The sequence below is a fragment of the Amborella trichopoda genome, chromosome 12 (assembly GCF_054954075.1).
Source record: "Amborella trichopoda isolate Santa Cruz 75 chromosome 12, AtrichopodaSantaCruz75HAP2 v2.0, whole genome shotgun sequence".
In the NCBI taxonomy this organism is placed as follows: domain Eukaryota; kingdom Viridiplantae; phylum Streptophyta; class Magnoliopsida; order Amborellales; family Amborellaceae; genus Amborella; species Amborella trichopoda.
In genome coordinates, this window is record NC_142347.1 from 1,629,009 (window position 1) to 1,644,896 (window position 15,888).

Genomic DNA, 15,888 nt, shown 5'->3' on the forward strand with positions numbered 1-15,888 from the left:
TCTCGATCACTACTCTTGACCCTCTTTCTAAGCATCCACGTAATCACCAATAATTTATTTTCGATTGCCACTTGCTTTGCTATTTGGATCGCCTGGAACGATGACCTGGATTGATGGATCGGTTAAAAGTAAATAATAATAATAATAACTAAAATCCAGCAATTCGTTGGGGGAAGACCTTAGATCACCTAACCCTGAAATCTGATCCTAATCACCAACCCTCGGTTTGTATAAGGCCGAGGCCTCAAACAATCAAAGTAAGACGCACCTTTAAAGTTTCGAAAGATGTTCAACTATTGAAAATCTTTGTGATGACATGAAAATTTAGTTTTTCATCTAACTATGTAATTTAAATCTTAAAAAATAGTGTAGATCGAGCATATCTTTAAACACTTGAAAATCTTGAAAATTGCGGTCCTGAAAATAAATTTCAAGATGCACTATTTTCAACACTTGAAATCCAGAGAGAGTAGGCATAGCGTTCATGATCATTAAAGAAAAAAAAACAACGATGGCCGATTGGCAAATAACATTTAATAAGGTTGAACTGAGGTGGTTATTGCAAGGGGTAAACATAGCTCTTAATGTGGTCAAAGAATAGTTGCTTAGGGAGATTATCAACGAATGTGTTTAAGTAAGTGACTAGGGAGATAGGGGTTCCTTGGTTATTGAAAATGTTGTGGGAATCGATAGGATAGCAAAAGATGGTGCGCGAGAGCAAGAACTAATAAATTGTTGACAAGAAAGATGTTTTATAATTAATGTATATTGTGGATGAGAGGCGGTTTTTATAGGAAGGATTTACAACCTCTACAACTCACTTTCTGAAGGTGTGTGTTTGATGAGTCCAATGGTGTAAAAGTATATTGTACTTTGACATGCTACAGTAAAATGTTAGCCATTCTTCAAAATAAAATAAAATAAAAATCAACGATTATTCTCCACTATGACATGGCCTAGAATACACACAACACACACACCAAATAATATGTGTGCATACCATGCAACCAATCATTCTCAAATCACAATGACTTATGTGAGCAACGAGGGTACAATGTGTATGGTAACGGTTTGGGATTAGGGAAGGGACATCACCATCAAAATTTTAGACTGAACAGTGATGGATTACCTGATGGTTACAGGTTATCCATCAAATGTGTCATTACTTTGAATTGTATGGACTACTACAACACCATCACTATGTAAATCACAATAGGAAACTTGAATAAAAAAAGTTGAGATTGGGAAAACCCTTCCATGGCATTTGTGTCATATTACACGAACCCGTACATGAATTTACATTATAGCTATATTACAATTACATTTCCCCTTCCCCAATATTTGTGGCCTCAAGGCATTTGTTTTGACCTACATTTGGCACAAATATTCTCTTGGACCTAATGAATAAGATCATAGAAACATAAAGAAAACCCTAGAAAAGTAAGGTTTTTCTTCTCCTAGACAACTAAGTAGACTTTTAAGAACTCAAAATCAATTCTTTTTAATTGTTTAGTGATGTGAGACAATATACGAAATTTGGGGTCCCTTGGGGCCTCAATCTAATAAGTTATTTCATTTGTGAAATGGATGGCTTGCATTTTTAGGGTTTTATTCCCAGAAAACTCCAATTTCTAGTGTTCTTCCAAAAAACAAATTCACAACTGTCCATTCCCTAATGGTGTTGAGCAAAAGTTAGGGATGTTGTTGCAGTCCACTCTTGAGCATAAGAAATATTTTCCATATACATCTCCTAGGTTATCATAGCCAACCCCTGCTCTCTGTCTTAACTCATTCTCTTTCATTTACTTTCTCAAATTTGACTGTGCATATTTCCTTTCTATCCCGTTATATTTTTTTCTTTTTTATCGTTTTTTTTAGGGGGGATAATTAAGTAGAGAAGGCAAGCCCCTACCTGTTTTTCATCAAATAGTTTGAGAGTTAGTTTCATTAAGGTGTTAGTAGGGTGGTATCTGTGGGAAAGGAATCCATAACATGGTGACTTGGGTGTGGGGCTGTTACCAACACACCAGCCCTTTTCCATTGTTCCCTATTTTTTTTATCTATAGAGACACTAATATGTTAAATCTTACTTCAAAAAATTTATGTGGGTATCGTTCCTCTCTCTCATTATCAATTTATTATTCTTTTGTGTCCTTCCAAAAAAAATCACAATTGTCCAATCCCTAGTTGTGTGAGCAAAAGTTAGGGATGTCGTCGCAGTCTACTCTTTATGACAGGCAATATTTTCCAATGCATCTCCTAGGGTATCATTGCCGACAACTACCCTCTATCTCCACTCTTTTGCCTTCTTTTGCTTCCTCAAATTCGTTTGTACGTATTTCTTTTCTATTTCCTTATCTTGGTCTCTAATCTTTGCTTCTTCTTTTTTGCATAATTCAGTGGGGACGACAAGCCCCTACCTTCTTTTTTTTCAAATAGATTAAAAGTTGGTTTTTTTAAGCTGTTAGTGGGGTGGTGTCAATGTGAATGGATTAGAAGTTAGTTTCTTGAAGGTGTTAGTGAGGTGGTGTCAATGGGAATGAAAACCACAACGTGGTGACTAGGGGTAGGGGTGCTACCACCATGATCCCATCTCCTTTCCCTTGTTCTCTAGTTTTTGCATATCATGGTTTTGATTTCTTAAGGTCATCAGGGTGTATTTTCAGATATCATATCTTGGGTATTCATATCCTCAAAATATCTAATATCTAGCATTTGCTCATTCTATAAAAAAATTGGAATTAGCAAAATCCTAGGCAATGAGAAAGCTAGCTTTTGCACGGGGGCTCATGCCACCTCCCATTTTTATTTCTAACTCCTTGTAATAATGATATTATTATATAGTTATAATATTTTATATTTAATAGTTGTTTTTATTATATTTAATAAAATTATTATTGTCGTTGTTATTGTTGTTATTATTATTATTATTATTATTATTATTATTATTATTATTATTATTATTATTATTATTATTATTATTATTATTATTATTATTATTATTATTATTATTATTATTATTATTATTATTATTATTATTATTATTCTTAATATTGTTGGTGTTGTTGTTGTTGTTGTTGTTATTAATATTATTATTATTGTCGTTATTGTTGTTGTTATTATTATTATGAGACCATTTACCTTTGGTATAAGGAGGTCACAAATACTTACAACCATTCGATGTAAAATCTGATAGCCTGGGTGCCTCCCAAAGTTTGAAAATTTTTATTTTGAATTTTGAGCTTGGTCAATGAAATAAATGCAGCCACCCAATTTCACATCTAATGGTCAAGATTAATTGTGACCATCTTGTACCAAGGGTAAATGGTCTCATCATATACTTTCTTTATTAATATTAGTACAATAATATTATAATGTGAAAATATTTTACTATAATCATTACCTAGAATATCATTATATTTTTATTCTACTTTTATGTTATTATCAAAATATTGGAATATCGTATTGTGTGAATGATAAAATAGAATACATTATTAGTATTTGTTAATATATAATTAATAATTAAATTATTATTATTATAATTATGATATTATTGTATAATAATAACATTTACATGCATTATATTAGTAAAATAGTGATAATTTAACTATTTGTTATCATAATATAAAATTATTTTCAATAACTATTAATATTGGTACTATTATAATGTAATGATATGATTATAATATTCTTATAACATGTTCTTAATATTATATAAAATTAAATTAAATATTATAGTTATGATATTACTGCATAATTATAATATTATTATCATTGTCATTATTTGAAATATTTTCTCTATTGAATATAATCGTCTAAAGACACTTTCCCTTTGTAGCCTCCCAAAATTTCATATTCCAAAAAAAAGTCTTCCAAAATAGGTCTTCTGCCCTATGGAGTAGGCGTGTAACATGGAACCGTGGGAGCATACTAAAGTCTGTTTCAAAAGAAAATACGAAATGAATAAGTTAGTTAGAGAAGAGATGATCAAAATTCTCTCACTAAATCTCTATCTGATTGCAAGGTTGGAGGATCAACGTCTATTGCATCAAAATCATTCATCTCTCAAGATCAAGATCAAGAAACGCGTGGGCACCTAGCTTTCAATTAACAATACTTTCTCTCTCTATAACTTATCTCACTAAAACCCACCCGTCTAATAAAACTCCGACTTATACGATCAATGCAAACCTATCCTTTATATATGTTTTTCCTGCCTTTTCTCATAAAGAAGTAATACGGGAATCGAGAGAGAGAAAGCCATACGAAGACTTCTTTGCATCAAGGTGAGTTCATTCTTTTTAATCTTTTTGCTTTTCTTAATTGAGTTCATCACCTTATAATCAGTATTATGGGTTTGTATTTTTTAACCTTTCATCAAAACCTTTAATCTCCCGTATACCATTTGTTGTTTCTTGGGTGATTCTCTCTCTGTTTTCATTTTCTATTTGCTGGTTTAATCCGTCAACAATTAAATTCGACCTTTTCAACTGTTTCTTTTTGCAATTGTTTAACCAGAAAATTTTATTTTTATCTTCTTCTTCTTAATTTAATTTTGGGAGAGAGAGAGACAGATTGTAAAATCATAACTCTCTCGCTCTCTAGGTACTCACCCCACACCCTCTCTCCCTTTAACCGAGTCTTCACTCTCTCTTACCTGGTTATGTTCATTTTATGGATTTTTCTTCTTCTTTTTTTTGACTGGTTATGTTTATTCTTTCGCTTTTTTTTCTTTTTGTTTTTTAACAAGAAATGTTCATTCTATCTAACAGGTATTGTTTTTCGCTATATCAAGAGATGGGTTCATTATCCGGCGACTTACCTAATGAGCTCGTCGAAGAAATCCTGCTGAAGCTGCCTGCACCTTTCATCCTTAGCTTCAAGAGGGTTTTGCAAATCTTGGTACAACCTTCTCTCCTCTCCTTGCTTCCTACACCTCCACTCTCGCACTCCTCATTCTTCCTCTCAACCTTTTGCACTCTTCCACCCATCTTCCCACAAAAAGTCTCCTATTTTCACCATCTCCCTCAAACACCATGAACACATCATGCAACTCTCTGAAGTACCCCATTGCTCTCCATGGATGCCAAGAAGTATCAAATGCAGCAATGACATACTTTGCATATTAACAAACAGGGGTGCTTTCTGCATTGTAAACCCTGCAACTGGCCAATCAACCTGCCTTCCCCATATTCATGGGCTACGTGTAGTAAATTTTGGATTCTATTTCAACCCCCAAAATTGCAAATTCAAGGTGTTGGCAATGCTTTCAGTTAGATTTATTGGAGGTTACAAGGTCTTCGACTCATCGATCGGAAAATGGGTAGAGCCAATCAAACCTCTAATCTTCAGCTCGCTAGAACTTAAGTCCATCGGACATACATGTTACATGTACAACCGCTTGAACACGCGAGAACGGATTGGTTTTGAGATGTTGAAAGAGGGTCTCAACTCCATTGGACATACAGGTTCCATGCACAACCACTTCGACACCGTAGAGCTGATTGGTTTCGACATGTTGAAAGAGGAGGTAGAAATCATCCCAGCACCACCGAAGTTCCTAAGAGAGTGTGATGATCATGTTGCGGTGATGGAATGGGATGGTGGTGTTTCACTCGCAGCCGTCAGCCTTAATTTGGAACTGAGGTTGTGGGCTCTAAGAAAAGAGAAGAAATGGGAGAAGGTGGTGGATGCAGATTTGGGGGAATTGGGGCCCAAACATAAAAGTGAGAACTCTTATCCATATCCAAAGATTGTGGTTGGGAAGGATATTTTGAAGGTTTATGGGGATAAGATGGTAAGTTATGGGATTGAGAGTGGGAAGTTGAACAGCTTGTTATCAAGTGAGGAGGGATTATGTGATGGTAATTTTCTTTCCTATAAACCCACTTTTTTATCATGGGAGTATGATGCTGGTGAGAAGGAAAAAGAGAGTAAAGGTGGCAAGAAGAAGAGGAACCTTGCTCATTCATGCCCAACTGTAAAGAGAAAAAAGACATCTTGCATGGCATAACTCACCATAGTTTTCAACATGGTTTGGTGGTTTTCCCATGGCTAGACTCATGTAATATGTTTTTGGTTATCATACTTAGAATCATGCAATATGGTTGTCCGAGTTGGACTTGGGTAGACTCATCCAATATGGTTGTTTCAGTTGGGATCGGTGAGCGACTGCACAATTTTGAGTTAGTTGTTTTCTGATGTTCCATTTATGTTGAATTTATTTGAGAAAGTTTGGTTGTAATTATGTTCGGTTATCTTTCTTTCTCTTTCTTCTTGCTTCTATCACTCTCTATTTATTTTTAAAACTTTTTTTTATGACCGTTTCATGCAAATAAAAATTGAGTGCTTATCGAGCGATGAGAATTGATTTGATTAAAAGGGAATTCCATGTGATACAATTCGCTAAAACATTCGATCACTCATCAGCATCCAATCAACAAGTTGGATGGTGAATCAACAAGTGGGATGGTGAAAGAAAGAGAGAAGGTCCACCACAAAATTACATGACCTTGATGGTGATCCACAATCTCTTTCCATCACCGTCCAATCTACCAAACGGATTGTTGGACGACCCCGATAACTACAAATCCAATTTGGTGAAACATTCCATTTCTTTTTCTTCAAATTAGATTGGAACAAGTGATATCGAAAGATTTATAGCAAGTTTGGGACTGTTTCGAAAGGAGTGACTCGGCCGAGTCTTGTACTTGATTTTCAGTACTTGAATAGAGAAAATATTTCAAATAATAGAGATGAATGGCAATGATAATAATATTCAATAGAGAAAATATTGTATTCAATAGAGAAAATATTTAATCGATTGGAGAAAATAGTTAAGACAATAGGTTAAGACAATAGGTTGAATGGCTTGTTACCAAGTGAGGAGGGATTATTTAAGGGTGATATTTTATCCTACAAACCCACTTTATTTGCTTGGGAGTATGATGATGGTAAGAAAGGAAAAGGGAGTAAAGGTGGTACGAAGAAGAGGAGCCTTGCTCAATCATGCCCAAATGGAAAGAGTAGAAGACATCTTCCATCACATGGCTCACTATAGCTTTCAATATGGTTTGGTGGGTTTCCCATAGTTAGACTCATGTACTATAATTCTCAACATGGTTTGGGTTGGTGAGGGAGTACACAATTTTGAGTTGATTGTTTTATTATGTTCCATTTGAGTAGAATTTATGAAGAAACTTTGCCTGTAATTATTTCCCAATATAACTTTAATGGATGGCTCTTTATCTGTCTCTTCTAGCTTATAATTGATTTCTGTGTGAATGATCGGTCTCTCTCGTTGTTTTTAAATTTTGTTTTATGACTGTCTTGTGCCAATGAAAACTGACAAGGCACACACAATTCCACATGCTCACATCTATCAGTGAGTACTGATTTGATCAGAAGAAATTCCATATGATACAACTCTCTCTCTCTCTCTCTCTCTGCCTGCACCCACACATATTGGGAAAAAAAGAAAAAAGACAAGGCGAAACAAGAAATGGGAAATTACAGAAGAATTTCAAAATGCAAGCAAACTAAGATGCTTTGTAATATGATCACAAACCCTATTTCACCCTCAGACATTTGGCATTACCTGTATATGACTTCTTTTCTAATATATTTCATTGCATCCTTTATGCTTTGATCTAGCAATAGACACCCAGTTCGTACGTGGTAGCCTTCAATTTGGGCCCTGCATGACAGTTTCTTATTGACCTAAATCTTTAGGCTTTTAGTTTAGGTTCATGATCTTCCTTCAAAGTGATAAAGCATTGGTCCGAAATTTGTCCCGAATTTGTAGGGTTTGATTTCCCCAACCCCATTCTCGATAAGAATAATGGCGTAGCTGAAATCAATGTATCTAGACATGGCCGAATCCACTTGAGGCTGATTTATTCGACCTCGACCTATGGGCAAGGTAAGTTTTTCTGTATGCCAATTTTTTTTTATTATATAGAATTAATGTATCATTTTTTATTTAAACGCACCCAAAGGGTCTGCCGGGTAGTGCGCAAGGTCATTTTACGCTAGGTTGGGGGATTGAATCCCACCAAGGCCTTACTTTTGTTTTCTCTTCTTTCAAGAGTTTAGAAAGAAGTGTCAGATGAGGAATCGACCCAATAACCTCTCACAAAGAGGCTCTCCAAGAGCGGAGATACAAACCAACACATCATTTGTCGTTGGTTGCAAGCAAAGTAAAGGCTATAAAAGATAATGGTGTGGTTTGTATAAGGTCGAGGCCCCAAACAATCAAAGCAAGGCGCACCTATAAAGTAGCGAAAGATGTTATTCAAGTACTGAAAATCTTTGTGATGACATGAAAATTTTTTTTTTCATCTAACTATGTAATTTAAGTATTCAAAAATAGTGTAGATCGAGCATATCTTTAAAACACTTGAAAATCTTGAATATTACGGCCCTGAAAATGCGTTTCAAGATGCACTATTTTCAACACTTGAAATCCAAGGAGAGTAGGCATAGCGTTCATGATCATTATGAAAAAATTCCGAAAGAAAAAACTATAGCCGATTGGCAAATAACATTTAATAAGGTTGAACTGAGGTTGTTATTGCAAGGGGCAAACATAGCTCTTAATGTGGTCAAAGAATAGTTGTTGAGGGAGATTATCAATGAATGTGTTTAAGTAGGTGAATAGGGAGATAGGGGTTCCTTGGTTATTGAAAATGTTGTCGGATTCGACAGGATAGCAAAAGATGGTGCGCAAGAGCAAGAACTAATAAATTGTTGACAAGAAAGATGTTTTATAATTACTGTATATTGTGGATGAGAGGCGGCTTTTATAGGAAGGATTTACAACCTCTACAACTTGCTTTCTGAAGGTGTGTGTTTGATGAGTCCAATGTGTAAAAGTATATTGTACTTTGACATGCTACAGTAAGATGTTAGCCATTCTTCAAAATAAAATAAAATAAAAATCAAAGATTATTCTCCACTATGACATGTCCTAGAATACACACAACACACACCAAATAATATGTGTTCATACCATGCAACCAATCATTCTCAAATCACAATGACTCATGTGAGCAACGAGGGTACAATGTGCATGGTAACGGTTTGGGATTAGGGAAGGGACATCACCATCAAAATGTTAGACTGAACAGAGATGGATTACCTGATGGTTACAGGTTATCCATCAAATGTGTCATTACATTGAATTGTGTGGACTACTGCAACATCATCACTATCTAAATCACAATAGGAAACTTGAAGAAAAAAAGTTGAGATTGGGATAACCCTTCCGTGGAATTTGTGTCATATTACACGAACCCGTACATGAATTTACATTATATCTATATTACAATTACATTTCCCCTTCCCCAATATCTGTGGCCTCAAGGCATTTGGTTTGACCTTCATCTGGCACAAATATTCTCTTGGACCTAATGAATAAGCTCATAAAAACATAAAAAGAACCCTAGAAAAGTAAGGTTTTTCTTCTCATGGACAACTAAAGTAGACGTTTAAGAACTCAAAATCAATTCTTTTTAAAATTTTAGTGGTGTGAGGCAATATATGAAATTTGGGGTCACTTGGGGCCTCAATCTAATAAGTTATTTCATTTGTGAAATGCATGGCTTGCATTTTTAGGGTTTCATTCCCAGAAAACTCCAATTTCTAGTGTTCTTCCAAAAAAAAAATTCACAATTGTCCATTCCCTAATGGTGTTGAGCAAAAGTTATGGATGTTGTTGCAGTCCACTCTTGAGCATAAGAAATATTTTTCATATACATCTCCTAGGTTATCATAGCCAACCCCTGCTCTCTGTCTTAACTCTTTTTCTTTCATTTACTTCCTCAAATTTGACTGTGCATATTTCCTTTCTATCCCCTTGTATTTTGTTCTTTTTTTTTTTTTTTTTTTTGAGGGGGAGAATTAAGTGGAGAAGGCAAGGCCCTACCTGTTTTTCATCAAATAGTTTAGGAGTTAGTTTTATTAAGATGTTGGTAGGGTGGTGTCTATGGGAAAAGAAACCACAATATGGTGACTTGTGTGTGGGGCTGTTACCAAAACAACCCAGCCCTTTTCCCTTGTTCCCTATTTTTTTTATCTATAGAGACACTAATATGTTAAATCTCACCTCAAAAAATTTATGTGGGTATCGTTCCTCTCTCTCATTATCAATTTATTATTCTTTTGTGTTCTTCCAAAAAAAAATCACAATTGTCCAATCCCTAGTTGTGTGAGCAAAAGTTAGGGACGTCGTCGCAGTCTTCTTTTTATGATAGGCAATATTTTCCAATGCATCTCCTAGGGTATCATTGCCGACCACTACCCTCTATCTCTACTCTTTTGCCTTCTTCTGCTTCCTCAAATTTGTTCGTGCATATTTCTTTTCTATTTCCTTATTTTGGTCTCTATTCTTTGCTTCTTCTTTTTTGCATAATTAAGTGGGGAAGACAAGCCCCTACCTTTTAATTTTTCAAATAGATTAGGAGTTGGTTTTTTGAAGGTGTTAGTGGGGTGGTGTCAATGTGAATGGATTAGAAGTTAGTTTCTCGAAGGTGTTAGTGGGGTGGTGTCAATGGGAATGGAAACCACAACGTGGTGACTAGGGGTAGGGGTGCTACCACCATGATCCCATCTCCTTTCCCTTGTTCTCTAGTTTTTGCATATCATGGTTTTGATTTGTTAAGGTCATTAGGGTGTATTTTCAGATATCATATCTTGGGTATTCATATCCTCAAAATATCTAATATCTAGCATTTGCTCATTCTATAAAAAAATTGGAATTAGCAAAATCCAAGGCAATGAGAAAGCTAGCTTTTGCACGGGGGCTCATGCCTCCTCCCATTTTTATTTCTAACTCCTTGTAATAATGATATTATTATATAGTTATAATATTTTATATTTAATAGTTGTTTTTATTATATTTAATAAAATTATTATTGTCGTTGTTGTTTTTATTATTTTTATTATTATTATTATTATTATTATTATTATTATTATTATTATTATTATTATTATTATTATTATTATTATTATTATTATTATTATTATTATTATTATTATTATTATTATTATTATTATTATTATTATTATTATTATTATTTTATTATTATTATTATTCTTGTTGTTGTTGTAATTGTTGGTGTTGTTGTTGTAATTGTTGTTGTTGTTGTTGTTGTTGTTGTTGTTATGAATATTATTATTGTTGTCGTTATTGTTGTTGTTATTATTATTATGAGACCATTTACCTTTGGTATAAGGAGATCACAATTACTTACAACCATTCGATGTAAAATCTGATAGCCTGGGTGCCTCCCAAAGTTTGAAAATTTTTATTTTGAATTTTGAGCTTGGTCAATGAAATAAATGCAGCCACTCAATTTCACATCTAATGGTCAAGATTAATTGTGACCATCTTGTACCAAGGGTAAATGGTCTCATCATATACTTTCCTTATTAATATTAGCACAATAATATTATAATGTGATAATATTTTACTATAATCATTACCTAGAATATCATTATATTTTTATTCTACTTTTATGTTATTATCAAAATATTTGAATATCGTATTGTGTGAATGATAAAATAGAATACATTATTAGTATTTGTTAATATATAATTAATAATTAAATTATTATTATTATAATTATGATATTATTGTATAATAATAACATTTACGTGCATTATATTAGTAAAATAGTGATAATTTAAATATTTGTCATCATAATATAAAATTATTTTCAATAACTATTAATATTGGTACTATTATAATGTAATGATATGATTATAATATTCTTATAACATGTTCTTAATATTATATAAAATTAAATTAAATATTATAGTTATGATATTACTGCGTAATTATAATATTATTATCATTGTTATTATTTGAAATATTTTCTCTATTGAATATAATCGTCTAAAGACACTTTCCCTTTATAGTCTCTATTCTTTGCTTCTTCTTTTTTGTAAAATTCAGTGGGGACGACAAGCCCCTACCTTCTTTTTTTTAAAATAGATTAAAAGTTGGTTTTTTGAAGCTGTTAGTGGGGTGGTGTCAATGTGAATGGATTAGAAGTTAGTTTCTCGAAGGTGTTAGTGGGGTGGTGTCAATGGGAATGAAAACCACAACGTGGTGACTAGGGGTAGGGGTGCTACCACCATGATCCCATCTCCTTTCCCTTGTTCTCTAGTTTTTGCATATCATGGTTTTGATTTGTTAAGGTCATTAGGGTGTATTTTCAGATATCATATCTTGGGTATTCATATCCTCAAAATATCTAATATCTAGCATTTGCTCATTCTATAAAAAAATTGGAATTAGCAAAATCCTAGGCAATGAGAAAGCTAGCTTTTGCACGGAGGCTCATGCCACCTCCCATTTTTATTTCTAACTCCTTGTAATAATGATATTATTATATAGTTATAATATTTTATATTTAATAGTTGTTTTTATTATATTTAATAAAATTATTATTGTCGTTGTTGTTGTTATTATTATTATTATTATTATTATTATTATTATTAGTATTATTATTATTATTATTATTATTATTATTATTATTATTATTATTATTATTATTATTATTATTATTGTTGTTATTATTATTATTATTATTATTATTATTATTATTATTATTATTAATATTGTTGGTGTTGTTGTTGTTGTTATTAATATTATTATTATTGTTGTTATTGTTGTTGTTATTATTATTATGAGACCATTTACCTTTGGTATAAGGAGGTCACAATTACTTACAACCATTCGATGTAAAATCTGATAGCCTGGGTGCCTCCCAAAGTTTGAAAATTTTTATTTTGAATTTTGAGCTTGGTCAATGAAATAAATGCAGCCACCCAATTTCACATCTAATGGTCAAGATTAATTGTGACCATCTTGTACCAAGGGTAAATGGTCTCATCATATACTTTCCTTATTAATATTAGTACAATAATATTATAATGTGAAATTATTTTACTATAATCATTACCTAGAATATCATTATATTTTTATTCTACTTTTATGTTATTATCAAAATATTTGAATATCGTATTGTGTGAATGATAAAATAGAATACATTATTAGTATTTGTTAATATATAATTAATAATTAAATTATTATTATTATAATTATGATATTATTGTATAATAATAACATTTACATGCATTATATTAGTAAAATAGTGATAATTTAAATATTTGTTATCATAATATAAAATTATTTTCAATAACTATTAATATTGGTACTATTATAATGTAATGATATGATTATAATATTCTTATAACATGTTCTTAATATTATATAAAATTAAATTAAATATTATAGTTATGATATTACTGCATAATTATAATATTATTATCATTGTTATTATTTGAAATATTTTCTCTATTGAATATAATCGTCTAAAGACACTTTCCCTTTGTAGCCTCCCACAATTTCATATTCCAAAAAAAAATCTTCCAAAATAGGTCTTCTGCCCTATGGAGTAGGCGTGTAACATGGAACCGTGGGAGCATACTAAAGTCTGTTTCAAAAGAAAATACGTAATGAATAAGTTAGTTAGAGAAGAGATGATCAAAACTCTCTCACTAAATCTCTATCTGATTGCAAGGTTGGAGGATCAACGTCTATTGCATCAAAATCATTCATCTCTCAAGATCAAGATCAAGAAACGCGTGGGCACCAAGCTTTCAATTAACAATACTTTCTCTCTCTATAACTTATCTCACTAAAACCCACCCGTCTAATAAAACTCCCACTCATACGATCAATGCAAACATATCCTTTATATATGTTTTTCCTGCCTTTTCTCATAAAGAAGTAATACGGGAATCGAGAGAGAGAAAGCCATACGAAGACTTCTTTGCATCAAGGTGAGTTCATTCTTTTTAATCTTTTTGCTTTTCTTAATTGAGTTCATCACCTTATAATCAGTATTATGGGTTTGTATTTTTTAACCTTTCATTAAAACCTTTAATCTCCCGTATACCGTTTGTTGTTTTTTGGGTGATTCTCTCTCTGTTTTCATTTTCTATTTGCTGGTTTAATCCGTCAACAATTAAATTCGGCCTTTTCAACTGTTTCCTTTTGCAATTGTTTAACCAGAAAATTTTATTTTTATCTTCTTCTTCTTAATTTAATTTTGGGAGAGAGAGAGACAGATTGTAAAATCATAACTCTCTCGCTCTCTAGGTACTCGCCCCACACCCTCTCTCCCTTTAACCGAGTCTTCACTCTCTCTTACCTGGTTATGTTCATTTTATGGATTTTTCTTCTTCTTTTTTTTGACTGGTTATGTTTATTCTGTCGCTTTTTTTTCTTTTTGTTTTTTAACAAGAAACGTTCATTCTATCTAACAGGTATTGTTTTTCTCTATATCAAGAGATGGGTTCATTATCCGGCGACTTACCTAATGAGCTAGTAGAAGAAATCCTGCTGAAGCTGCCTGCACCTTTCATCCTTAGCTTCAAGAGGGTTTGCAAATCTTGGTACAACCTTCTCTCCTCTCCTTGCTTCCTACACATCCACTCTCTCACTCCTCATTCTTCCTCTCAACCTTTTGCACTCTTCCACGCATCTTCCCACAAAAATTCTCCTATTTTCACCATCTTCCTCAAACACCATGAACACATCATGCAACTCTCTGAAGTACCCCATAGCTCTTCATGGATGCCAAGAAGTATCAAATGCAGCAATGGCATACTTTGCATATTAACAAACAGGGGTGCCTTCTGCATTGTAAACCCTGCAACTGGCCAATCAACCTGCCTTCCCCATATTCATGGGCTACGTGTAGTAAATTTCGGATTCTATTTCAACCCCCAAAATTGCAAATTCAAGGTGTTGGCAATGCTTTCAATTAGATTTATTGGAGGTTACAAGGTCTTCGACTCATCGATCGGAAAATGGGTGGAGCCAATCAAACCTCTAATCTTCAGCTCGCAAGAACTTAAGTCCATCGGACATACATGTTACATGTACAACCGCTTGAACACGCGAGAGCGGATTGGTTTTGAGATGTTGAAAGAGGGTCTCAACTCCATTGGACATACAGGTTCCATGCACAACCACTTCGACACCGTAGAGCTGATTGGTTTCGACATGTTGAAAGAGGAGGTAGAAATCATCCCAGCACCACCGAAGTTCCTAAGAGAGTGTGATGATCATGTTGCGGTGATGGAATGGGATGGTGGTGTTTCACTCGCAGCCGTCAGCCTTAATTTGGAACTGAGGTTGTGGGCTCTAAGAAAAGAGAAGAAATGGGAGAAGGTGGTGGATGCAGATTTGGGGGAATTGGGGCTCAAACGTAAAAGTGAGAACTCTTATCCATATCCAAAGATTGTGGTTGGGAAGGATATTTTGATGGTTTATGGTGATAAGATGGTAAGTTATGGGATTGAGAGTGGGAAGTTGAACAACTTGTTATCAAGTGAGGAGGGATTATGTGATGGTAATTTTCTATCCTATAAACCCACTTTTTTATCGTGGGAGTATGATGCTGGTAAGAAGGTAAAAGAGAGTAAAGGTGGCAAGAAGAAAAGGAACCTTGCTCATTCATCCCCAACTGCAAAGAGAAAAAAGACATCTTGCTTGGCATAACTCACCATAGCTTTTCAACATCGTTTGGTGGTTTTCCCATGGCTAGACTCACGTAATATGTTGATGGTTATCGTACTTAGAATCATGCAATATGGTTGTCCGAGTTGGGCTTGGGTAGACTCATCTAATATGGTTGTTTCAGTTGGGATTGGTGAGCGACTGCACAATTTTGAGTCAGTTGTTTTCTTATGTTCTATTTATGTTGAATTTATTTGAGAAAGTTCGGTTGTAATTATGTTCGGTTATCTTTCTTTCTCTTTCTTCTTGCTTCTATCTCTCTCTATTTATTTTTAAAATTTTGTTTTATGATC

The 15,888-nt window shown here is 33.5% G+C and overlaps 2 protein-coding genes across 2 annotated transcripts; both read left to right on the forward strand.

Moving 5' to 3' along the window:
* The first annotated feature begins 3,967 nt into the window (after positions 1–3,967).
* On the forward strand, positions 3,968–6,121 carry LOC148779352 (uncharacterized). Its single transcript, XM_088854049.1, has 2 exons — positions 3,968–4,286; positions 4,773–6,121. The coding sequence occupies exon 2, from the start codon at positions 5,048–5,050 to the stop codon at positions 6,011–6,013; it is 966 nt and encodes a 321-aa protein (XP_088710175.1). The 5' UTR covers positions 3,968–4,286; positions 4,773–5,047; the 3' UTR covers positions 6,014–6,121.
* A 7,589-nt stretch (positions 6,122–13,710) lies between these two features.
* On the forward strand, positions 13,711–15,686 carry LOC148779353 (uncharacterized). The gene is made up of 2 exons (XM_088854051.1): positions 13,711–13,851; positions 14,338–15,686. The coding sequence occupies exon 2, from the start codon at positions 14,363–14,365 to the stop codon at positions 15,575–15,577; it is 1,215 nt and encodes a 404-aa protein (XP_088710177.1). The 5' UTR covers positions 13,711–13,851; positions 14,338–14,362; the 3' UTR covers positions 15,578–15,686.
* The last annotated feature ends 202 nt before the right edge of the window (positions 15,687–15,888 follow it).